At 34.8% G+C, this 26,928-nt stretch overlaps 1 protein-coding gene across 8 annotated transcripts in view; it reads left to right on the top strand.

Annotated features, from left to right (window-relative positions):
- LOC149790167 (uncharacterized) overlaps window positions 1-26,333 on the top strand; it is a 332,923-nt gene extending 306,590 nt beyond the window's left edge. For all 8 annotated transcript variants that reach the window (XM_089972151.1, XM_089972152.1, XM_089972150.1 and 5 more), the window contains 10 exons: window positions 249-355; window positions 2,320-2,489; window positions 4,551-4,705; window positions 8,576-8,889; window positions 9,824-9,963; window positions 13,842-13,997; window positions 14,901-15,059; window positions 15,660-15,781; window positions 16,130-16,282; window positions 16,708-26,333. In XM_089972151.1, the coding sequence (XP_089828277.1) occupies window positions 249-355; window positions 2,320-2,489; window positions 4,551-4,705; window positions 8,576-8,889; window positions 9,824-9,963; window positions 13,842-13,997; window positions 14,901-15,059; window positions 15,660-15,781; window positions 16,130-16,282; window positions 16,708-16,794 (1,563 nt within the window). In that variant the 3' untranslated portion in view covers window positions 16,795-26,333. The remainder of the gene's footprint in view (window positions 1-248; window positions 356-2,319; window positions 2,490-4,550; window positions 4,706-8,575; window positions 8,890-9,823; window positions 9,964-13,841; window positions 13,998-14,900; window positions 15,060-15,659; window positions 15,782-16,129; window positions 16,283-16,707) is intronic.
- The last annotated feature ends 595 nt before the right edge of the window (window positions 26,334-26,928 follow it).

Genomic DNA, 26,928 nt, shown 5'->3' with positions numbered 1-26,928 from the left:
TGATTATTAATAATTATCCAAATAATCATCTCATTATTAATAATACTTGTGCAGATAATCATCTCTTAATTATTAATAATGATATTAATAATGATATTAATAATGATATTAATAATGATATTAATAATGATGCAAATCTCTTATTATTAATAATTATGCTGCAGATAATCATCTCAGAATTATTATTAAGAATAATTATGCAAATAATATCTCATATTTGTAAATGTCACTTTACTCTGTTACTTTAGGAGATGGTTGAACTAGCTCCATATGATGCCAAGCTGATGCTAGCAGAAAACACGACCCCAGTGACCTTGGTCCTTGAGGGATCCCATGTTGGTAGGGGAACAAAATGGTAAGATCAAATTAGGATTATGTACCATTTCAAGATTTCTTAAAGCAATGGTTGTTGACATTAGAAGACTGTATTTAGAATTTTATTTCATTTTAGAATCTGCAGAGCACAAAATAAAAACAGTCTTAAATAATTGTATCACTTGTTAAATTCAGTTTAATATATAAAAACAGTAACAGGCAGTTTACAAAACAGAATAGATAATGTAATAATATAAGATGTCTTGTGGTTATTGTGATGATGAAATGTCATTAGTGAGAACTAAGTAGTGGAGAAATGGAGATATTACATGATTTGTCACTTTAGAGAAACCCTGCTTTAACAGATTTGTCACTTTAGAGAAACCCTGCTTTAACAGATTTGTCACTTTAGAGAAACCCTGCTATAATAGATTTGTCACACTGGAGAAACTCTGCTATAATAGATTTGTCACACTGGAGAAACTCTGCTATAATAGATTTGTCACTTTGGAGAAACCCTGCTATAATAGATTTGTCACTTTGGAGAAACTCTGCTTTAACAGATTTGTCACTTTGGAGAAACCCTGCTATAATAGATTTGTCACTTTGGAGAAACTCTGCTTTAACAGATTTGTCACTTTAGAGAAACCCTGCTGTAATAGATTTGTCACTTTGGAGAAACCCTGCTATAATAGATTTGTCACTTTGGAGAAACCCTGCTTTAACAGATTTGTCACTTTGGAGAAACCCTGCTTTAACAGATTTGTCACTTTGGAGAAACCCTGCTATAATAGAAATTTTGTCACTTTGGACAAACTCTGCTTTAACAGATTTGTCACATTGGAGAAACCCTGCTTTAACAGATTTGTCACTTTGGAGAAACTCTGCTATAATAGATTTGTCACTTTGGAGAAACCCTGCTTTAACAGATTTGTCACTTTGGAGAAACTCTGCTATAATAGATTTGTCACTTTAGAGAAACCCTGCTATAATAGATTTGTCACTTTGGAGAAACCCTGCTTTAACAGATTTGTCACTTTGGAGAAACCCTGCTTTAACAGATTTGTCACGACGGAGAAACCCTGCTATAATAGATTTGTCACTTTGGAGAAACCCTGCTTTAACAGATTTGTCACTTTGGAGAAACCCTGCTTTAATAGATTTGTCACTTTGGAGAAACCCTGCTTTAATAGATTTGTCACTTTGGAGAAACCCTGCTATAATAGATTTGTCACTTTGGAGAAACCCTGCTTTAACAGATTTGTCACTTTGAAGAAACTCTGCTATAATAGATTTGTCAATTTGGAGAAACTCTGCTATAATGGATTTGTCACTTTGGAGAAACCCTGCTTTAATAGATTTGTCACTTTGGAGAAACCCTGCTATAATAGATTTGTCACTTTGGAGAAACCCTGCTTTAACAGATTTGTCACTTTGGAGAAACTCTGCTATAATAGATTTGTCAATTTGGAGAAACTCTGCTATAATAGATTTGTAAATTTTAATACTAATTTCATAATCTTTGGTATATTGAAAGATTTCCAAGCTGAATGAACTTATGTGGGAATTAGATAAGATCTTAAATATAACCACTAAATGCTAAACCAGGTTTAGATGCATGGAGTTTTGGTTAGTCCATGTGATTGGTTAAACCATGTGATTGGTTAGTCCATGTGATTGGTTAGTCCATGTGATTGGTTAGTCCATGTGATTGGTTAAACCATGTGATTGGTTAGTCCATGTGATTGGTTAGTCCATGTGATTGGTTAGTCCATGTGATTGGTTAGTCCATGTGATTGGTTAAACCATGTGATTGGTTAGTGCATATGATGTATTAGTAAAGGAAATTAGAGTGATACTGTCAAAATGGTCAGAGAGTTAGTGTATGTACATAACTTCCAGAATAAATATACAAAGGCATATTACTGACTTTGATGCATAGGTAATGTATAATTTACATGCAGACATGCTACATGTAAAACAAGGTTTTCCTTTTGTGGAAAGGTTTGAAGATATGGAGGGATTTGTGCGTGAACTGGACATTGTGACCTTAGATGTGGTAGTCTGGCACATCCTGGAGTATGACCATTATAAGCTTCCAGATCACAGCTATGGTCAGTTTCACGAGGGGGACACATATGTGGTCAGGTGGCAGTACATGATTACTACTTCAGGTAAATATTCACACAAGTGCATGATTACTATTTCAGGTAAATATCCACACAAGTACATGATTACTACTTCAGGTAGATATCCACACAACTACCTGATTACTACTTCAAATTGGTACATATCCACCGAAGTGCATGATTACATGATTACTATTTCAGGTACATATCCACACAAGTGCATGATTATTACTTCAGGTAAATATCCACACAAGTGCATGATTACTGCTTCAGGCAGATATCTACACAAGTACACGATTTAATGCATGTTTATATTTTTTATTGAAATTTATTATATATCAAGTTTTATAGTTCTCTGCTGACCATAGGCCTGAAGAGTGTATGGGATGGCCAGTTTGTCTTCCATCATCTGTCTGTTTGTCTATTGTCCATCCATTGATATAAGTATGTTTTTGCTACTTCACCTTAAATACTTTGAAGATTACTATAAAACTTTATGTACATATTTTTATCCCAGGGTCTGGTTGGTCCTGAATAGTTCCCAGTCATCAATATGATAATTCTGTTATCAAATCCTATATAATGGATGGCCATATTATGTTGGGTTTTCACTTAAAGACTATAGTTTGTTCTAAATAAAAATAATTCCTAGACATCAGTTTCAATTTTTGTTTGTTACCACACATTCTCTTGAATGGATGGCCATACAGGCATATTTTTATATTTTTATAAAAAGGTTATTTATTGAATTATATATGAAAATCATGTCCTTTGGACATTTATTATAACCACCATGGTGGGTATCTTTAAAATTGTATTATTGCTGTTCCTTATGAGTGGATTGTCATATTTGCATGAGGTTTTCATTAGAAGACATATGATATAAAATTTGGTATAAATAGAAATGGTACTGGTCAATGGTGGCCATCTTATTATCACTACTCTTCTTAATGTCATGGATTTTCACAAAAACGCTTCACACTATAATTAGTTGGTCCTTAATGAAAATTTTAAATTATATCCATGTGACCTCCAGAAATTCAGAAACTTCTCATAACATCAACTTTTTCTGAACGAAAGGACATACCAGCATTTAAAAACAAAAACCTTCTTGTATATTGTTATATCTCTATTAAAATGATGCTAGTGTAACTTCTAAGAGACTGCCTGATTGGTCATCCTGGAAATCTTGATATGACTACGGCATGTACTCACTTATAAGTTGAGTCAAACTGCAAACAGCAAAGATCCTGATCTGCCATAGCATAATGTGCCTGCAGATGTGGGTCTATTTTGCTTGTTCTTCTGATTACTCCTATCAAACTGCATAGACCCAGATCTGCCTACACATAATGCTTAATAGATCTAGGTCTGTGCAGTTTGCAGTTGGACTTGACTTATAGGTGAGTATATATGGTACTTCTGATGAAAGAATGGCCTAAAATACTAGAATAGCAACTGGTAGCAGGTGCTTTTCATCTGACTTCCAACATGGTATCATGGTGGCCATGATGAAAATACTGTAATATCTCAGATTGACAGAATGGTGGAATTGGCATGGACTTCAACACTTCTTGTAATATTCAGTTGCTTTTGAGTGAAAATGGTCTTGATTTGACCACTAATATATCCACACTTTTGTGCTGGAGTTGTGAAAACCTGACCTAATTGACCTTGTGGCAAGTCAAAGGTCATTTTCCATTTTATGGTTTCTGCACTCAGCAAACTGTAGAAATGTTCTTATCCTGGCTGCCTGCCAGTTTTTAGGCCATTAGAGTGTCAGGCCCATAAGTGGGTGTTCTGTAGCAGCATTATAGGACCTAGACAATCCATTTTGGAGACAAATTTAGTCACCTTGATGAAATTGTCAGGATTCAGTTGTTAAAACTGGGAATTCCTAACGTTTGAAATAGATATTTTGATTTCTTCATTTCATGTAAAAGGTTCTTTAACAACTAATGGCAGAGTTATGGCCCTTTAGTGACAATTGATATATTTTTTATATGAAATTAAAGTAACAGAAAAAGTAGTGCCATAAAAAGTTAAAGTGACAGGAAAAGTAGTGCCATAACAGCTTCATACTTATTTCGTAAATAAATTTTATAGGTGCCAAAGATCTGAAAGGTCAGCAGTCCAAAATTTCGTATGCTGGAAGAGAGAGGTGTGCCTACTTTTTTTGGCAGGGGAAAAGTTCCACAATCAATGAAAAAGGGGCATCAGCACTGATGACAGTTGAATTGGATGAGGAGAGAGGACCACAGGTAAAATAGATTTTGAGTAAATTATATTTGATGTCAGGTCTACATTGTGTGTTGAAAAAGGGTTAGACAGAAAGAATTGGAATTGGCACCAAGAAAGGAAATTCCAGGCAAAAGATTACATTAATTGACTTCTGCTAGGCTTTACTGATCACATCACCAATAACACATTTCCAACAGGGCATAGCTAAACATACTCAGCTACCATATATACTCTCTTATAAGTTTAGTCCAGCTGCAAATTACATAGACACAGATCTGCTAGCACATGATGGAGTGGCAGATCTGTCTTTGTAGTTTGCTAGGGGTGATCAGTAGATTACTTTGTTGCTGACATGTTGATGGGAAGCATTCTCATTGATGCCATAGTAACATCTTTGTGCTAGGCCCCTTGTCACATAATAATACACATAATAATAACCCTAACTACACTAATGTCTAGACTGAGGTACACTTCATAAAGTCCATAACTACAGTACTATACAGACTGAGGTACACTTCATAAATGCCCAAACTACACTTCTGCCCAAAATGATGTACACGTTATGTATATCCTAACTACACTGTTGTCTACAATGAGATACACATCATAAATACCATAGCTACACTGTTGTCTACAATGAGTTACACATCATAAATACCATAGCTACACTGTTGTCTACAATGAGGTACACATCATATATACCATAGCTACACTGTTGTCTACAATGAGTTACACATCATAAATACCATGGCTACACTGTTGTCTACAATGAGTTACACATCATAAATACCATAGCTACACTGTTGTCTACAATGAGGTACACATCATAAATACCATAGCTACACTGTTGTCTACAATGAGGTACACATCATAAATACCATAGCTACACTGTTGTCTACAATGAGTTACACATCATAAATACCATAGCTACACTGTTGTCTACAATGAGGTACACATCATAAATACCATAGCTACACTGTTGTCTACAGTGAGGTACACATCATAAATACCATAGCTACACTGTTGTCTACAATGAGTTACACATCATAAATACCATAGCTACATTGTTGTCTACAATGAGGTACATATCATTAATACCATAGCTACACTGTTGTCTGCAATGAGGTACACATCATAAATAATCATTTACTCTGCTGTCTAGGCTGATGTACAAATCACAAATACCACAACTACACTGCTGTCCAAAATGATGTATACATCACAAATACCCTAACTACACTGCTGTCCAAAATGATGTACACATCACAAATACCCTAACTACACTGCTGTCTACAATGAGGTACACATCATAAATGCCATAGCTACACTGCTGTCTACAGTGAGGTACACACAATAAATGATTTATTTACTCTGCTGTCTAGACTGATGTACACATCACAAATACCCTAACTACACTGCTGTCCCAAATGATGTACACATCACAAATACCCAAACTACACTGCTGTCCAAAATGATGTACACGTCATAAATACCCTAACTACACTGCTGTTCAAAATGATGTACACATCACAAATACCCTAACTACAAAGCTGTCCAAAATGATGTACACATCATAAATGCCCTAGCTATACTGCTATCCAAAATGATGTACACATCACAAATACCCTGACTACACTGCTATCCAAAATGATGTACACGTCACAAATACCCTAACTACACTGCTGTCCAAAATGATGTATACATCACAAATACCCAAACTACACTGCTGTACAAAATGATGTACACATCACAAATACCCTAACTACACTGCTGTCCAAAATGATGTACACATCACAAATACCCAAACTACACTGCTGTCCAAAATGATGTACACATCACAAATGCCCTAACTACACTGCTATCCAAAATGATGTACACATCACAAATACCCTAACTACACTGCTATCCAAAATGGTGTATACATCACAAATACCCTGACTACACTGCTATCCAAAATGATGTACACATCACAAATACCCTAACTACACTGCTGTCCAAAATGATGTACACATCACAAATACCCAAGCTACACTGCTGTCCAAAATGATGTACACATCACAAATACCCTAACTACACTGCTGTCCAAAATGATGTTCACAAATACCCTAACTACACTGCTGTCCAAAATGATGTACACATCACAAATACCCAAACTACACTGCTGTCCAAAATGATGTACACATCACAAATACCCTAACTACACTGCTATCCAAAATGGTGTACACATCACAAATACCCTAACTACACTGCTATCCATACTGACACAAGAAGCTTAAGGATCTCACATGTACAATATTCCCTCACCGAGTCTACTGTAGTCCATGGTGTTTTTATGCTCCACCATGTCAGTGATCGGACATTCACAGTTACCCTTGTTCATTTGGTCAAGTTTACCTTTAAATTGATTTTGAGGCACATTAGTGGGGCATCTGTGTTTCATGAACACATTTCTAGTTGTATCCATAATTCCAATTTGTTTACATTGATTGCATGACAAAATTCTTAGAACTTTTCCATCACACTCTTAAGAGCTCAGATTATGGCATGGTGCAATCTATGAGGTGGAGTAAATTAGAGAACATGCACAACATAACTTAACATTATACATGCTGATGTTGGGTATCAAACCCATACTACCAATGTTTTCACTGTCATATATTGTTCATATTTTGTTTTGAATTCTATTAATCCTAAGAGAGGTATGAAGAAATATGATTGTCTGTATGGGGTAGAGAGAGTATTCAGATGTACATAAATGTTTCTTTTTTTTTTAAACATTTAAATCTTTGTGTAACCCTTACCTGATTCACTTTATGTTTGGAATATGATATCATCACATTTTCCCCATGTCCCATTTCTACTCCAGCCCCTGGAAACAGCCCATAGGATCTGGAATTATAATGGGGACACATTTTAATAATTTATTTTATTTTTGAAGTTACTTTCATCTCTTATATTCCATAATCTTTTCACCACTTGGCCTTATGTTTGGATGATAACGTCATCATATACTATTCTGTCAGAACCACTCCCTAGGGGGGTGAGGCTATGCACTCAGGAATTACATTAGGGATAGATTTTGGGTTAGGGTATTGGTTAAAGTTTATCCCATCACTTATATTTGTTCAACTCGTATTTAAAATATAATGTCATCACATTTGGTATCAACAGCTTGGGTTATATCATGTGTTTCCTAAAGCAGTTCTTTGTTTTGTGGTTCTTTTTGTTGCACTATTACATCATGACATTGTCATTAACTTTGGCATGTATGTTCACAGAGAGATATGATTGATTGTAATAGATACCAGCACCAAAACTAGAAAAGGTCAAGATCATATACTCAGCAAAGAACATGCAGTTATTTGAGTGACTGTAATAGATTTGTATGCCTTATGATGGATGTAAAAGGATATAGTGTTATCCTTGTTCATCCATCCATCTCTATCCATATAATGTTACCCTTGTTCATCCATCCATCTCTCTATCCATAGTGTTATCCTTGTCCATCCATCCATCTCTGTCCATATAGTGTTATCCTTGTCCATCCATCCATATCTCTATCCATATTGTGTTATCCTTGTCCATCCATCCATCTCTCTATCCATATAGTATTATCTTTGTTCATCCATCCATCTCTCTATCCATATAGTGTTATCTTTTCTATCCATCCATCTCTCTATCCATATAGTGTTATCCTTGTTCATCCATCCATCTCTATCCATATTGTGCTATCCTTGTCCATCCATCCATCCATATCTCTATCCATATAGTGCTATCCTTGTTCATCCATCCATCTATCTATCCATAATGTCAAGTTTGCATCTAGGTCAAATAATTCACATATTGAAAAAACTCTACACCTTAACAGTTTTTCCAATTTTATCTTCCAGATCAGAGTTAGCGAAGGAAAAGAGCCTCCATGTTTTCTGAACCTCTTCAAGGGAAACATGATCATTCATATTGGGAAAAGAGAAGATGAAACGACAAACACAACTGGAGCCTGGAGATTCTATAGTGTTAGGAATGAACTTGAAAATGAAATATGTTTATTAGAAGTTACCACAAACATGTCTAGTTTGCGAAGCAGGTCATCATTTCTTGTTCTGAATGTGAATACAGGACTGTTATATGTTTGGCATGGATGTAAATCTCCACAACATACTCGTAAATTAGCAGTGGCAGCAAGTAATAAGTTAAAAGAAAAGTAAGTACTTTTTTACAATTCTGTTTCTTCAATAAATTTCTAGTTTAAGGTAGTAAATATCCAGCTTAAGGTAATACATATCTAAATATCCAATTTAAATTAATAATCAGCCAGTTTTTCCAGTTGAATTTAATAAATCTCCAGTTTAAGTAATAAATATCCAGCTTTAAGTAAGAAATATTCTGTTTTTTAAAGTAAAACATCACCAGTTTAAATTAATATATATCCAGTTTAAAGTAATTAATATTCTGTTTAAGGTTCTAAATATCCAGTTTAAGGTTCTAAATATCCAGTTTAAGGTAATATATATCCAGTTTAAGGTTCTAAATATCCAGTTTAAGGTTCTAAATATCCAGTTTAAGGTAATATATATCCAGTTTAAAGTAATAAATATCCAGTTTAAAGTAATAAATATCCAGTTCCAAGTAATTTATGCAAGAACTGTAAATCATAAGACCTTCACCTGGAAATTTTGTGAAACAACTGAGGTTTTAGAACTTTTCTTACTCATGTTCATAACATATGATGAAAATCAGACATTTTCATGATTGATTAAAAATAATAATTTTATATGTTTATGCAAGCATATTATATGACAATTTGACGAAATTTGCAGTATATCAACAGCCACTGACCTGCCATAATTTCAGATATGTATCTGATTAATCTTTCTTGGTATAAAAAAAAACTTGCAAAAAATACAGCAAAATTAGATTACTGGTGAAATCTTGGAAAAGAAAAATGGAGCTTTTCATTTATTGATGTTTGGTATCTTTAATGATTTTATGCGAAATATCAACTTTTTTGGCAGGTCCGTAAATAAGCAATAAATATGTTCCATGTTATCTTGAAGCAGAAAAAAATGTTTCACTATGCAGAAATTTAGAGATGTAGTTATTTATACTTAAAAGTAATGTTGAGTTAACTCCCTTAGGTGTCCACTTGAAGTTGGTCTTCACCAGAAGGCAGCAATAGTTGTCATCGAGATGGAAGAGGGAGAAGAGAAACTAGAGTTTTGGAGATTGATGGATGTAATGAAGAATGATAGATCTGCTTACTTCTCACTACTCAAAGGTAATTGCCTAATTAACCAACTTGTCCTATATGTCTTTGCCCAGTTAATGAACTTGTCCTACATTTAATTGCCCAGTAACCAACTTGGCCTATTTATAATTGCCCAATAACCAACTCAGCCTGTTTGTCATTGCTCAGTAACCAGCTTGGCCTCTTTATCATTGCCCAGTAACCTGCTTGGCCTCAGCCTGTTTGTCATTATCCAAAAAAACAACTTGGCTTATTTATCATGGCCCGCTAACCAACCTGGCTCATTTATCATAGTCCAGTAACCAACTTGACTTATTTATCATTGCTCAGTAACCAACTTAGCCTATTGGTCATTGACCAGTAACCAACTTGGTCTGTTTGTCATTACCTAATGCCTGTTTGTTAAAGTTTAATATTGTGCAAATTCTAATGAACCATTGACTGGTAATATTGCACATACTGTGTGTATTTCTTACCCGCAATAAAATTATTTGCATTGTGATATTATCCAGGTTTTTTAATATGGAATGGATGGAAGACGGTATTTTAGATTTCATGGCATCTTTTTGTAGAAGAAACTTATATCTTTTGGCATCAAAAGATTTAGGTTTTTATTATTGTTTTGTTAATATATGTAAATGAAAGTCCTTCCACATATATACACCACACAGTGTTGTGTAATGGCAACACTGGATGCTTTTAAATGAAAATAATTGACACATATATACACCACACAATGTTGTGTAATGGCAACACTGGATGCTTTTAAATGAAAATAATTGACACATATATACACCACAGTGTTGTGTAATGGCAACACTGGATGCTTTTAAATGAAAATAATTGACACATATATACACCACACAAGTGTTGTGTAATGGCAACCAAGGATGCTTTTAAATGAAAATAATTGACAGATTACACTGGTCAACAGTGAAATCATTACTGACTTGAAAAGGCCCTAATCTGTAGTATTTTGGTGTGCCGAACACGAATATAACCGTGAAAAATTTGTATTGGCTCTCGTTTTGAAGATATTCATATACCTCATTTTCTATGTTTCACTGTGTAAATTTCTCCAGTAGGACTGCAGCAACATCCGGAATAATGATGTAACATTGCATAATACCATCATGCTCACATCATCCACAGTTGATTGCATCATTTTCTGATGCAATGCAATACTAATGCCATGCGGCTGCTGAAGTAAGTTGACGTCAGCAGTGTACTATACATGTGTAGGCCTATTATACTAATGCCAGGCGGCTGCTGAAGCTGACGTAAGCAGTGTACTATATAAAGCCCAATCAGATAGGTTCAGCATTTAAAATATTTTAGACGTTGTGCGAGACAGTTCAAGCTACTGTTACATAAAACTTATTATTTTATCCATTTACGTACAATAAAGAACAGTAATGCCTCGAAAGTGTGTTAATACCGCGGACAATTTTTGCTATATTTGTGGGGAAGTGACATTTGCCAACCAGAAGAAAAGTATCAATTCTCAAGTGAAGAAGGCATATCATCTTTACTTCGGATGCAAGGTTGGTGACCAAGACAAGCCTTGGGCTCCGCATATATGCTGTGCTACATGTACAACACAGCTTTCACAGTGGTTGAATTGCAAAAGGTCATCAATGCCGTTTGCAGTCCCAATGGTGTGGAGAGAGCCAAGCAACCACCTAAATGACTGTTACTTCTGCTTGGTTCCTCCTCTTTCCGGCGGAATAACGAAGCGAAAGAAGTCGAGAATAGTCTACCCAAACATTCCGTCTGCATTGAGACCAGTTCCACATGGTGAGGGACTTCCTATTCCAGAACCTCCAGCAGAATATTCTCTTGATTCATCTGACGAAGACAAAGGTGAGTCGACCTGTTCTTCTCCTGGTCCATCAGCATGCAGTGATCCAGATTTTCACTGTGGTGCATCATCAACCCCACACAGAATAACACAGGAAGAACTAAATGACCTGATTCGTGATTTGGACTTATCAAAGAACAAGGCAGAATTGCTAGGATCAAGACTCCAACAATGGAATCTTCTAGAAGAAGATGTCACAATTACTGCATATCGAAAGCGCCACCAGCAATTGGAGCCTTTCTTCAGAAAGGAAAGTAATCTGATATTCTGTTCCGATATTGAGGGCCTCATGAATGCTTTAAAAATCACTCATGACCCACAAGAATGGAGACTATTTGTGGACTCTTCGAAACTGAGTCTCAAGGCTGTGCTTTTGCACAATGGAAACATTCTTCCATCTATTCCAGTAGCGTATGCTGTCCACATGAAAGAGACATACGATAACTTAAGGCAGCTACTGAATTCCATTGAGTATAACAAGTACAGCTGGCACCTCTGTGGTGATTTGAAGGTAGTTGCCCTTTTAATGGGACTGCAGCAAGGATATACAAAATACATGTGTTTCTTATGCGAGTGGGATAGCCGAGCAAGGGAAATGCACTACATGAGGAAGGAATGGACTCACAGGCAGAATGTAGCCATTGGAGAGAAGAATATCCAACACCCAGCTCTGGTTGAGGCTCAGAAAATCTTGCTACCACCCCTTCACATCAAACTAGGTTTGATGAAGAACTTCGTGAAAGCCATTGACCGGACTTTGCCAGCATTCCGATACCTGCATGAAAAATTCCCTCGACTCAGCGAAGCAAAGATTAAAGAGGGAGTTTTTGTGGGTCCTCAGATTCGAGAGCTTTTCAAAGATGACCGGTTCAACAACTTGCTGGAAGGTGACGCGAAACAAGCATGGAATGCTTTTCGCCTAGTTTCTACAAACTTCCTCGGAAATATTAGGGCAGAAAACTATAAGGAACTAGTAGAAGACATGTTGATGAAGTATAAGAAACTTGGCTGCAATATGTCTCTAAAGATTCACTTCCTTCATTCCCATTTGGATTTCTTTCCTAGCAACTGTGGTATTGTTAGTGATGAACACGGCGAACGTTTTCATCAAGATATCGCAACAATGGAACAAAGATACCAGGGAAAATGGTCCACTACAATGCTGGCTGACTACTGCTGGACACTCCTCAGAGATGCTCCCGAACAGCTGTACAAGAGACAGGCGAAGAAATCTAAGATGTAGTCAATGACTTGATTTTTTATAGGTAGGCTATTACAGTTGACCTTTTACTATTGGAATGCATTTCGTTATGTAAACATTAATTTCTTGCAGATTACAAAAAAACTAGAGCCAATTTTGCAATTTGACTGTCATATTCGTGTTCAGCACATAAAAATTGATAAGAATTGACTAATTTTATTTCAGTAACATGACTTTTGTAAAAATTTGTTGTCCAGTGTTATATTATTATGAAAATTAATACCAAAGGAAAAGCTATTCTTTTTCATTAAATGATGCACAAATTAGTAGTTGGAGCACAAGTTATTTACATGTAGATAAAAAGTACACACATACACTCTAAACCACACATGAAAACACAAACCCCACTCCTACTCACACAAAACCACACAAAAAGACACAAAACCCCAACTCAAACTTGTACAAAACTACAATAAACACAAAAACCTACATAAAGAAACCACAAACACATGCAAACAACTACACATAAAAAACACATGCATACAAGTACATGCATACACATCCAAATCACACCTACAACACAAAACAATGCACACATGTACACACAAAACCACTTACACATGCAAATCCAAACATGCAAATACAAATACAGATTAAAAACTACAAAATAAAAAAGAAACAGCTCTGCCTACTTTTCATGTCTGTTGCCTAGTTACACAAACAATGCTGAATTTGCAAAATATTTTAAGACCACCTATAGTGTCATTAGATAATAATGACAAAAAACATCGTCATTATCATCATCCTCACCATACATTTCATTAACTGTAATTGTCTCTCTTTCAGATCCAAGGTCTTTCACAGATACATTGAGATTATTCCACATGACTAGTGTATCAGGAGTCTTTGAAGTTCATGAAATTTTGAATCCGTCCCGAACACGTGATTATTTCTCTCCCTTCCCAGTCATACAGGCAGACCTATATAAGGCTTCACAACCAGGTACGTAGTATCATTTGAACCTCCTAGAATCGTGTTTGTTTATACTAGAATGTATATTGTGTTTGCATCTAAGGGCAATAGCGACATTTTTGGGCCCAGTTTTTGACTCTGCAGATTGATTTAGTTATTTTTGTCCAACATGATAGTGGAGGGCATTAGTTATTTTATCCGGTTCTGTACACATGTGTGAAATTTTAAAACTCACCTTAAAGTTGTTTTGGTTTAAGGTGAAACATATTGAAGTCTTGTCATTTCTGGCAGAAACTGAACAATAACCAGTGACTGCCAAAATGTACATATCAGTGAAACTTACTTTAAAATTCATAGGAATACAATTTTGATGTCCATGTGAAGATCATGTATGTTCCTCTTACTAATGCAACAAGGGGCCCTGAGTGGCTGAGTGGTCTAAAGCGCTTTCCGTTACGGATCACTGTCATCTCACCTCTGTCTGCGTGGGTTCAAGTCTAGGATTTGGCTAACGTGGGTATGTGAGAAAGCTCACCAGTAGCTTCTCGTGGGTCGGTGGTTCTTCCCGGGGTTTTCCAGGGTTCTTCCTCCACCATTGATACTGGCTGACGTACATAGCCTATCATGTGCTGAAATATGGCGTTAAACCCCACAACAACAACAACTAATGCAACAAGGATGCTTCAGCATGGTACCAAATGTAGGTCAATATGACTTATTTTTGTTTAGGAAAGTTCATGCATGCAGGTGAACTTATTATTATTATTATTATTGTTATTACTATTATTATTATTATTATTATTACAGCATTGAACCAAGAGTAGGTCATTTTGAGTTTTTTTATTATGTGATTTCTTGCATGCAGGTGAACTTTGTTGCCATCAAGGCATTGTTTTAAATTCATTATTATTATTATTATTATTATCATTTCAGGTCTGTTTCTGGTGGATAGTGGGTTTGAGGTCTATCTGTGGCAGGGATGGTGGCCCGAGGGAGATAAAGAACAAGAGAATGTTCACACAGGCTCTGCAGTTGCTAGGTTGAATATTGATCGTAAATGTGCATTAGAAACAACGCTTGCATATTGTCGAGGTAAATTACATTAGTTACATACATCAGCAATAAACAAGGAATACAATTTTAAACAGTAAAATAAAAAGATATATTGAACTGTGTTGAAATTGTTGAATGAAAATCTGTAGCAAAAAAATCATCTATCGCCAGAGAAGTATCCAAACAATTCTAAAGCCTAGCAAACAGGTTTTAGCCACAACATTTATTTTAAAAAATTGATTTAGGTATTAGGTGTGTGTGTAGATAATGGTATAAAAAGAAAAACAGGCTTAGACAATAAGCTTTGATTATGGAAAAAAGCTTTGACAGTAGGCTTTGAGTATGGAAAAAGTTTTGACAGTAGACTTTGAGCATGGAAAAAAGTTTTGACACTAGGCTTTGAGTATGGAAAAAGTTTTGACAGTAGACTTTGAGCATGGAAAAAGTTTTGACAGTAGGCTTTCAGTATGGAAAAAGTTTTGACAGTAGACTTTGAGCATGCTGTTATCAAGATGCTTGCTTATTAATGGATTTTGTTGTTTAATTTTGATCAAAATTTGGTGTATGAACTTTATTATGTGAGAATTGTGTTAAATAAAGGACTGTACATTTATGTTGGATTTTTTAATTCAATTCCAGAAAAGGAACCAGGCAATCCCTGCAAAGCCTATGTAGTATATGGTGGTCTTGAGCCCCTGAAGTTCACTAATCTCTTCCCTTTCTGGACAGTGGATGATGCTGCAAGGGAGAGCAATCTTAAGGTAGGATAATACTTGCAGAGTTCCTTCCCTTGGTGCAAAAAATGATGACTCATGGCCATCTGCTTTTTCAGTTCCATAATCTATAGGTGAACATGAAAATTAACGGGTTAATGAAGGCAAAAGTACCCTGAACTTGATTTTCTTCCAGAAGTATATATAAATTTTCCACAAATCTGTATCAAAACAAAAATCAAACAGAAATATTTATGTAATAATACATTCTTTAAGACATCATGTCTGCAACGTTCTCTCACAATGGTTAAAATTGATGAATTCTTTTAGTATAGAGTTTGAAAACATTTGTATTTGCAATATAATCATCACTTGGTATTGCTTTAAATTATACAGGATGGAAAGAAGGAAGTAGAGGAACTTGTAGAAGAGTTATTGAAGAGGGTTTCCAAAACCCGCTTCACATTTGCTGAATTACAAGAATGCCCTCTGCCTGAAGGAGTTAATCCATTGAAATTAGAATGGTACCTATCTGATGAGGAATTCATGGTAATACTTCATTTTCAAAACTTCTTATTTCTATTCTGAACTTCTTTCTTTTATATATATATGTATATATATATATGCACACACACACACATTTCCTATTTAGAAACCCTGGAGATCCTGTGACCTACATTAGTGTACTTTATGACACAACATTTTCCTTGCGAATTCTACAACAGAACTTTTTTAAAAACATAAAATAAAAAATTGGAAGAAACTCAGCATTGATATGATTAGATCGTTTTATTTCTGATTAAAAATGATTAATAAATAAGCATATAATTAATTCTTTGATTGAGAATTCCCACCCTCAGCGTCAGGAATTGTGGGTGCATTTTCCAAAATTCAGCTAACATGTTCTTGAATCTTCATCAATATTTAGAGATTTTTCTATATAAAATTAAGGGAATATCTATTCATACTTACAGGATGTGATAGAAATGAGCAAAGATGAATTCTATGCTCTACCAGCCTGGAAACAAACTAAGATCAAGCAGCAAGTGGGACTGTTCTAATTTGGGTGGATGTCTGTTAATCTGTCTGTCTGCAGTACTTGAAGGATAGATGTAAAGAAAAGAGTCACAGGAAAAGAAATTGTTTTTTTCTTCTTCAAAACATAGTGGACTGAGTCTGCATTTCACCAACATAACTTGAGTTAAATTGACGATTTTGGTGATATGTAAGACTGACTTCAGTTATGACTTAAATTTCTTTTGTCTGGATTTGAACTTAAACATAAACTGTAAATCTGCATTTGTACATGGCTATCCAGTTAGTTTTACACGTGTTAAGTGGCTTACAGTTTTATAACATTTTGAGTTCTAAATTGTTACTGATTGGCTTACGTTACAAATGTGATCCAACACAGACTCCATACAAGAAATAAATAGAATACAAAATACAAAGTCGACATGTGGTGATTGTGCATTTTAGTCCAGTATAATTTGTTATCACTTTAAAACATCACAGGACTGTTAAGAAATCTGATAATATAGAAACTGCTTGATTTGCTTTCAGATGACTAGAGTACTTAAGTACGTAGGGTAATTAGTATAATCCAAGCCTTAATTGATTTCTTTTCACATTTGAATGACCTCATTTTGGATATGTTTGTCAGTATTTCAGTTTATGAGAAGTCACAAGAGTGGAAATAAAGTCATATTTATGGAATTTTTGAGCCCATCACATTGCAGTGAGTGGAGGTCAGGAAGGGTATTGATTTCAAGTACAACTAAAAACTTCATGGCATGCAATGATAAAAGAAGCAAAGGAAGAATATATACCTATGTAATGTGATTTCTTTGTGGTATAAATTTTGTTCCGGTTAATTTTGTGTAGCTACAATCTTACAATGGCCTTATTTCATTTGTGCATGTGGAGGGAGAGGGGAGAGAACTCTGCTCAGCAGTGAACTTATTCATTTATGTCATCTCTATCATTTAACAATTTTACGCCGTTACGTCATTATGAAAAGTTGAACCTTGTATATGCTCAAGGTCATATAAAAGACCTGATGTAAAAGAGTTTCGTTAAAGTCAATAGCTTGATTAATCCTGGCATAATTGAAGAAATTTATTGGGGTTAAAGGTCAGTGCAGAACTAATAGCCAGGTGCAATGCAAGTATCAGTTACAGTGATGATGAATATGTGACCCTCATTTTACATGTACACCACTCCCTCGATAACTCGCGCACATCGGGGTCCAGAAACATCGACCGCACTATAAGCGAGGGGCGAGTTATCGAGGGACCTATAAAATAAGCCCAAAACCAATAAAGTGATTGATGACATAACGGAAAAATAAGGGGGGAGGGGTATGCAGATTATACTGTTGAATACTCACTTTATAATCGTTCTGAGATTAACTGTTAATAATTATCTCTTCATAATGGTGTACTTTATTATTTTCTCATAGGACAACATTAAAAATTTCAGGATAAATTACCGTATATTGACATTGAAAACATTATTCCACGTGGTTTCCGTTCGCTGAACATGTGTACCACTTCACACATTGTGTACTACGTCACTAAGTTTTATGTTGAATTGTATGCATTCTAGTTTTATTATTTGAGCCAAATTAGAAGTTTTTTATACACAAAAGATCGACGCTTTTCGAGAAACAGTGTCGATCGAACGATAGATAGATAGATAGATTTGAATGCGATAGAAGTAAAATGGAAAACAAAAAAAAACGAGTTAATCAGTACTGACATATTTAATTGGTCTACAAATTTAAAACAACGTAAATTAGAACAAGTTAATACTTGCCGTTTGTACCACGCTTGACAAATATCAATTCACTGTTTGAAAAATCAGTTAATTTTTTTGGTGTGTGTTACTCCTTGGTTTCTCTGCCGCCGAGCAAAATCCCTCAGATTTCTCAACTGCATGAGCTTTACGTACTCAACATTTTGGGTCTCCAGCCACCTTATGGCAATATCAAAATATTTGCTTCCTGTGCAGAGGGGTGGGGGTGCAACATCTGTGTCTGCATCACTTTCAACACTTGTGTTACTCCAGTTAGAATCGTCTTCTGCTGCAAATTTGTTCGCTATAGAAATAATTATAGTTTCATCTGACATGTATTCGGCTGTAGGGCAATCATTGTCAGCACAAATCCACTCCTCCACCAAGAGAAACGCCCATCTCAGGACCATGAGTCTATACTAATTTCTCCCAAACAGCCTCGGCATTAATGACATCAGTTTCACTGAAACATTCGAAGTCACTATCGTCGTCGTTGTCTCTGTTACTGTTTTGCTTTACGTCAAAGGCAGCTCCAAGACCCTTAATCCAGCACCCGAGGTCTCTTGTAATCGATTGTTTTTTTAATGCAACAAACACTTCCCCAAGTTGTTGATCAAAACAAAGCCGGCATGTACATGTAATTAGGTTCTCAAAGAAGTACTCACAGGTTTCGATGTGACGGTCGATTGACTCTTTTCATGTTTTCAATGAACAGACTATGTTGTGATTATAATGTTTACACTGAAACGGAATTAAAGGATTAGAACGTGACTTTCACACAGGAAGTCGTTTAATTGGTGTTTATTTCATTCTCTGTTGCCACCTGTTAACATTTACCAGAAGTTTTCATTGATCGCTATTTCACCAGACTGTTTATTTACAGTATAATGACAACTATTTATCCTAAAAACTTACATAATATATGATATCTTTAAACAAGAGGTCTCGCTAGGATTTTAAAACTGGGTCTTTCTGCCTCTGAATTTAATCACTAAATATCAGTATATTTTCTCACTCGGCCGCCAAGTCAAAGCCTTTGAACTAGCCGCCTAGCTGTTGCATCATGTACTTTTTTTTTTTAATGTACTCTTATGAAATAGCAACAGTACATCAAAGTGTCTTTCAGTCACTGAATTCTGTCATTGTAAATATCAGCACAGTAAACTGATCAACACATTTTCCCACAAAGCAGGTGGCTGAAACAGGACCGGCAAATCTTTGAAATTTCCCGCGCACCTATTACATGCGTACGGAGGACTCCAGCCTCAGTGATTTTCTGCGTCCCAGATCAAAAATTGGCGTCCAAATACGCGTAATTAAGCGTTTTCGAGATCTCTGAAATTAATTCTTCTCTAGAACTTGCAAATTGCAAAATATGGATTATATTTTTACGGGCATTAATCACCATTTTCGATGATAAAACGAGCAATGTATCAAGGTTTAATTTATCAATTCTTATCGTAATTTTTTTCATGTTCAGCATATTTTAAAGATATTTTAAATACATTTTGTCTGGAAAAAATCGGGAGCCAAGACGGACACCGCGTTATAAGCGGGATCGCGAGTTATCCGGGCGCGAGTTATCGAGGGAGCGGTGTATATGACAAATATCTCATTGTAGACCAAGATGCGCTGTCAGATATGGGCCATCAAATGAGGGTCTTTATTAATGACAGTAGTGCTAAAGATGTAACCCTTATGGTATTTTACATGTATATGACAAATGTAGATCAGGATCTGTCAGTGTAATCTGTTGATAGTCAGGCCCTTATTATAAAGAGGTAAGTTGGGTCTTGCTTACTTGAAATACATCATAAATCAGAGGGTTGGAGGGGTGTCAGAAATAGAGGGGCTTGGGTGCTGAAAAATGGCATGCTTTGCCACTATTTTCTTTTTTTAAATGATTTTTTGTGTGTTTCAGTGGGAACTTCATCAATATTATAACCAGATCCGCTTTAGGTTCGTCTCAGTATGAAAGGAAAATAGTATGTGATCATTAAGGGGCAAGGTCAAAGGTCATGGTCACAGGGGTCGTAACCCACATCATATTCACTGATGAGAGTATCAGCTTTACACTATTTCTTGTCAGAGTCAACATACTGTAAATCACAGGATTTTAATGTCATGAAAATTTAGCAGGTCTTTCAATTTAGAATACTAACAACATCAAATTTGAGAAATATGGAGTGGGCAATGATATTCATATTTGCAGTATCATTAATATGCTTAGTACCCATATTTTGAAACTTAGCAATAATTTTCAAAAGTTGATTAATTTCTGTGTGTCCTTTGCTTTAGTTCTCAATTTTATCCCATTAGCGTAAAATGTCAGATAATAAATTGAGGATCAGAATCATGATAAATTCTTTGTAGGTACTATTTATTATGTGAAAAGTAAAATTCTGTTTCAGACACAGTTAAATATGCACATTATAAGTGCACAATTTAAAGAAAATGCCCAAAACAAAAAAGGAAACAAAAAATGCAACCAGTTCAGTTTCATGTACAAGCAGTGGAGTTTACATCAAGTTTATTATTAGCATTTTTAATGATGAATAAGGAATCGTGCAAATTACATGGTTTCCATACTTTTCACATGAAGGTTTTTTTTGTACCACTTGATGTTTTTTACAGGGGGCGTTCTGAGTTGTGTACCTCAGGGGATTTGAATCCTAACAGAGGTACTCCTGGCTTCCAAACAATGTATACAATGTATAAATTAATTAAAATAATTAGACATAAACACTTTCTGAAGTTAAAACATATCTGTTCTGAGAGGAAAAATTCTTAAATTTGTTATGTTATATTTGGTATATTTTATATGTAAAACAAAACATACCTCTTCCTCCCTCCCCCTGCTGAATTACCAGACGTTGTATCAAAGCTGACTGCTGGAAATTATAAAGTCCCTAGGGGAAGCTAAGCATGCTTTTCCTTATGCCTTCCTTATCTGTGAGAGAAAACCTACAGAATATTTTCAGCCATCCATTATTGCTGGAAATTCTTTGGGGTCTTGGTTTGTGACGTTAAAGAAACATATGTTTTTCATCAGTTAAAACAGTTTCAGAAGTTTTCTTCTGCATGCAGCCAATTCTGGAATTAATGTCATGCATGCATTTTTCATATAATTGTAGCAATTTTACATTTTTTGTGAAGTTCACTTCCTTGCAAGGTTTGCTAAATTGTTCATGCATGCTAACAGTTTGTGATTTACAGTATATATGTAATCATTTTCTGCTGACTAAACAATATTTACAGTACCTGTTCAGTCATTTTCAACTGACTAAACAATATTTACAGTATCTGTTCAGTCATTTTCAACTGACTAAACAATGTCAGGATTTGGTCAAGTGTTTCAGTTAAATTTAATTTACTATATGTCATAGGTATGTTGGTTGTTTAGACACATTGCCCAGCAAAACCTCTGTATCATTATATTTGCCCAGTTTTAAAGTCTCTGGCATCATGAACATTTTTTTATACACATTGCCTTGACTTCATAGAGCAGTTATTCTCATAGCTAGGGGCTATTTAGGGGTAGGAGTGTCTATATTCATTTGTAGGGTACAGATCACGATATTTAACATTATGGCTGTTCCATTTAAATATACATAGTACCAAAGGAAGGCAGATTTTTAAAACTATATGCCAGGGTAATCCTATTTCTCAAAGATTCGATATTTAAAAGAAACACAAAACTCTGAATTACATCTAAGGGTGACTACTCAAAGCTGCTTTTGCTTTGTCCCATGTAGGTTTTACTGTAAACGGCCCATATCAACTTTTGAATACATAACCTGCAAATTATTTTAAAAGGCTTCAAACAAGGTAAAATAATATTGATTGGATTTTTCCTTTGAGAGGTCTTGATAAATTAAAGGTGATGTTGATAATATTGATGGTGACACGTATGTTGATGTGCTGATTTGTTATTATGTATATACATATATTGGTTGATATGTTCTTGTTATGGCTTGACATGTATTTTTAAATACATGCATTTGCAATCATTGTAGTATAGGAAATCATTTTGTCTGCTCAATAAATTGTCATTGTGTTCACAAATTCTTGACTGGTTACAAGTATGAATGTACTTGTACTAACTGTGAGCAGTTTGCAGTGAGGTGCATGTAGCGATTAAGGCATTGTTTTTGTCTAAAACGTTGACTACCCTAATTCTGAGTCGTTGCTTCTAAGATTTCCATAGATATAGTTGTTTTGAAAGTTTGAGCTGAATTTGGCTTTATGTATTGGCCAAGATCAGTTTTGTTTCTTCTTTATACTCACTTTGTTCTTGAGGTATCAGTCTGCATAGAATTAATTATGGAACCAGTCTTATAATTGGAATTGAGGAGAGATGTTGGGTCTTCGAGTCGGATATTTTTTATAATACGACACTAGTAGAAACCTAATGCATTGCCATATATAAGAAAGGGAATTCAATTCTGATCTTTCTCAGTACATTTATTCATTTATTGAATTGTTTTGAAATACATGAGAATTTTACTCTCATAGAGTGGAGTCCTGTAAAGCCACCAGTTCATAAAAATATGTTGAATTAAACAAAAAACAGGCCTTAGTCTTGTTAAGAATGTTTTACCTTTTTCCCACTTACAGATGACATGCAATAAGAAAATTAATGCAGAATCATCATCTTTAAAAATTTATTGTGGGAAGAAAAAATACTTCCATAAAACTGACCTGATTTCTGTGTTATTTAAATCTGGTTCACGGAGCAAAGTGCATTTTGTATGTAAAGCTAAATAGAAACACTGGGCATTATTGTAAATTATGCCATTTTGTACATAGCCCAATTAGGTCAATATATTTACATTTGTCAGCTTGAGAAAGATGAATTTAAGAATATATAATGTGTAGATAAAAAATTTGTGAGATCTCAGAAGCATGCTCTTTTTTTATTTCAAAGTATCTGTTTGGAAAATATGGAAGGGCTCCAGACATGGGTTTTTTTGAGACATACTTTCATTCAGGAAAGTGCTAGTTTGGTACTGTGCAGATGTTGGACAGATACCATAGATAGCGGTACAAATGGGACAGATGTTGGAAAGATACCATAGATAGAGGTACAAATGGAACAGATGGTTTTTCAAAAACATTGGTCTGTTTTTCACTGCAATTGTTTGGGATTTTGAAACATGGCATGACATATAGGGTTTGTATGTCTAATTTGTGGTATTTATCTAATTTTTGGTGTTTGTATGGCTGATTTGTGGTGTTGTATGTTTAATTTGTGGTATTTATCTAATTTTTGGTGTTTGTATGGCTGATTTGTGTGATGTATGTCTAATATCTGGTATTTGTCTAATTTTTGGTGTTTGTATGGCTGATTTGTGGTGTTGTATGTCTGGTTTGTGGTGTTTGTGATCAAAGGTTGAATACATCAATTTCATTTCCCAATCTGGTCATTTCTTTTTGGTGCAATTATTCACTTTTTCACACAATTTCAGCATTGGCATTTTTGGGATTCTATGCAAGCCTGCTCAGAAATTCATTTTTTGTATTTGACAAATTGAGGGGATTTAAGTTTTGGTAAATCATTGAGGAACTGATTTCTCAATGAACACAAGTGCTTTGAGATCTAAATGTGACACAAAATGTGTGCCTATTTTTTTCAGATATTATTGTAGTGTTAGATTGCATATATGTGTAGATTTTCTGTAAAATAACCCAGCTTTTTTGTGATATTTCTTATTAGATCTCTACATGTAGCATGTGATATTACGATGATGTTTTATGTATTTATCTATTATTATAGATATTTCCCATCTAAGTATTTTCCATTGCATTATTCTGCCATGCCACCAAAGCATGTTTAATTGGATTATTATTTAATTCATTTTGTAAAACTGATAAATTTTTAGTACATATGATTCTAAGGAACTTCATATTATCTTGTAATATAATCTACTTGTAGACTTTAAACGCCATATTCAGCTGTTTACAGGAAGAATTCAATTTTGCTCTATACTGCTGTTGTAAATTGAATGATTTTACTCTATATTGACATTGTAAACTGTGTATTGAAAGAATATGATTTTGCTCTATATTATAAAATGTGCTTCCAGTTTTAATATTTGCATTTTTTTTAATACGTTATAGTTAGGTCAGGTGTCTTTATGCTTCAAAATATATTCTCTTTGAAAAAGAAAAGTTCCATGTTTTTTCCATTGATTACTCCCCTCCTATCGTTTCTTTGGTTATGCAGTTGTAAAATTGGTTTGTGTATTGAGTCTATGCAGCATAGGCCAGTAACACATGATCCTGAAATGTACAACATTAGAAAAGCTTGACATTGGAAATGTACAACATTAGAAAAGCTTGACATTGGAAAGTAAAAGAAGTCAAAATATTATATATAGATCTGGGTTGAATATTTTAAGGAACATTTTGAGGCAATGGTTTGCCATGGAATTACATTGGTCTTTCTAATTACCATGGAATTACATTGGATCTTCTAATTACCATGGAGTTGCATTGGATCTTCTAATTAACATGGAATTACCTTCAATCTTCTAATCTGTTTAAGTTATAAGCTTGTAATAATCTTTTCGCTTTCTGATTATATTTATTCAGTAAGCACACAATTTGAAAATATAGGTAGTTAAGAAAATTATATGTAATATGTTTCAATAAGATAGACTCATACATCGCACTCTACAAGATTGTATTAAAATTATGAACATTACAGTACACTTGAAATAAATACTGTTGTAAGACCTTTAGAATTTGTATCATACTGAAACATTTCAATGTCATATATATATACATACATACATACATACATACATACATTCTTTATTCTTAATACTGAGGAATTCACATTTAATAAATTATGTAAGTTTGGATCCTGGTTATTTTTAAATTTTCAATACAGTAATAAGAATTTTTTTTTAACCAGCCGTTTTTGGTCTGCAGGCCTAATGTGAAGGTGTGAATAGCACTACTGTTATATACATATATACTTGTACAGATAATTTCTGTATATAGCATAATGCGATATTTCCCTGCTATATTTTTAACATATTGCAATTATAATATCCAGGTTGATTTACAGGCAAGTTAATCTTTATATTTTTATGCATAATCCCAATCAGGCTCGTTTCTTCCAATCAGATTCCATATTCCTTAGATAATTTGTCTAACATTTATTATGTATCAAGTACAGTAAATAGATTTTGTCTCAAGCTTTATGATTGGTCCATAATTCTTAGCCCTTGAACATTGTTAGTGTGTGGTTCAGTAGGGCATGTAACATACTTACATACCATATACCGCTTGTTTAATAAGTTAAGAATTACTGATATATACTATGTATTGGATCTTAATTAGTGTTAATTGGGCCATACATATTTGACAATATATGATGTAGCAAATTTTACACCTTTTATTCATTACTGTTTGGGTTCAAACATGTGCCACATTTGCTTGTATATAACGCATACCTAATTCTAACCAGCGTAGACACAAGGCTGCCATCTCTTAATGCACTGGGAGTTTAGGTTCTATGGAGTTTGTTTGCTTGATAAGTAGGACAGATATGATAGACCCTGATATTTCAGCATATTATTTGACACAGATCGGAGTCTACACTATTCAAATTTGGGTATGAGTTATAACGGGTAAATACGGTCGACCTGTATAACTCTTGAGTACATAGTGTAGGGCTAATGTAGATAGTGTGAGATACTTGTACATCTTGTAAAATAGTCAAGAATTTATAATGATAATATAATAAGTGCTGGATGCATACAATGTTGATGAACATTAAAATTTTTAAACATTGTGTCTGTGTTGATTTTATTTGGAATCCATGTTATGCATACAAAGCTAGAGTTAGATAATTCCAAACTTTCGGTTCCAATAATTGGAAATCATTGTTACGTAGTGCCGTCCTTATGGGCAATAGAAGGGTCACCAGCTGTTACTTCACATCATTAAGTGTTACATAACACGAGTTAGTTTGTGGGACCATAGACTCTTTATCTGTATGTGTGTGTGTGTGATAGAGAGAGAGAGAGAGAGAGATTTGTAACATAGCTTCAACAATTTCCCGGTCATACTGCTGAGATGTTTGCAGTGATGCAGTTAATAGTGATATCTAGCACTGGGGCATCATGTCGTACCCAGTCTCATTATCGTGACATCAGGCCGACCAGTCCTAGCACTAACCTCTTAATGCTGAGCGCCAAGCGATGCAGCTGCTAGTACCATTTTTACAACTCTTTTATTAAGATGCAAAGTTACTCTTTGCTGTATTCAAGTGCATACTTTGGAACTTTGTCAGTTCATCGTACCACAAGCTTTCCATTTCACAAAACTTCGTATAAGGTTTTCTTTGAATAGATGGAGAGAACGAGTTTGACACGACATAGGGATTT

The sequence above is a fragment of the Sinohyriopsis cumingii genome, chromosome 10, assembly GCF_028554795.1.
Source record: "Sinohyriopsis cumingii isolate HCF-2022 chromosome 10, ASM2855479v2, whole genome shotgun sequence".
Lineage (NCBI taxonomy): Eukaryota > Metazoa > Mollusca > Bivalvia > Unionida > Unionidae > Sinohyriopsis > Sinohyriopsis cumingii.
The sequence above is the reverse complement of the archived record's forward strand: the minus strand, read 5'-3'. Positions and strand labels throughout refer to the sequence as shown.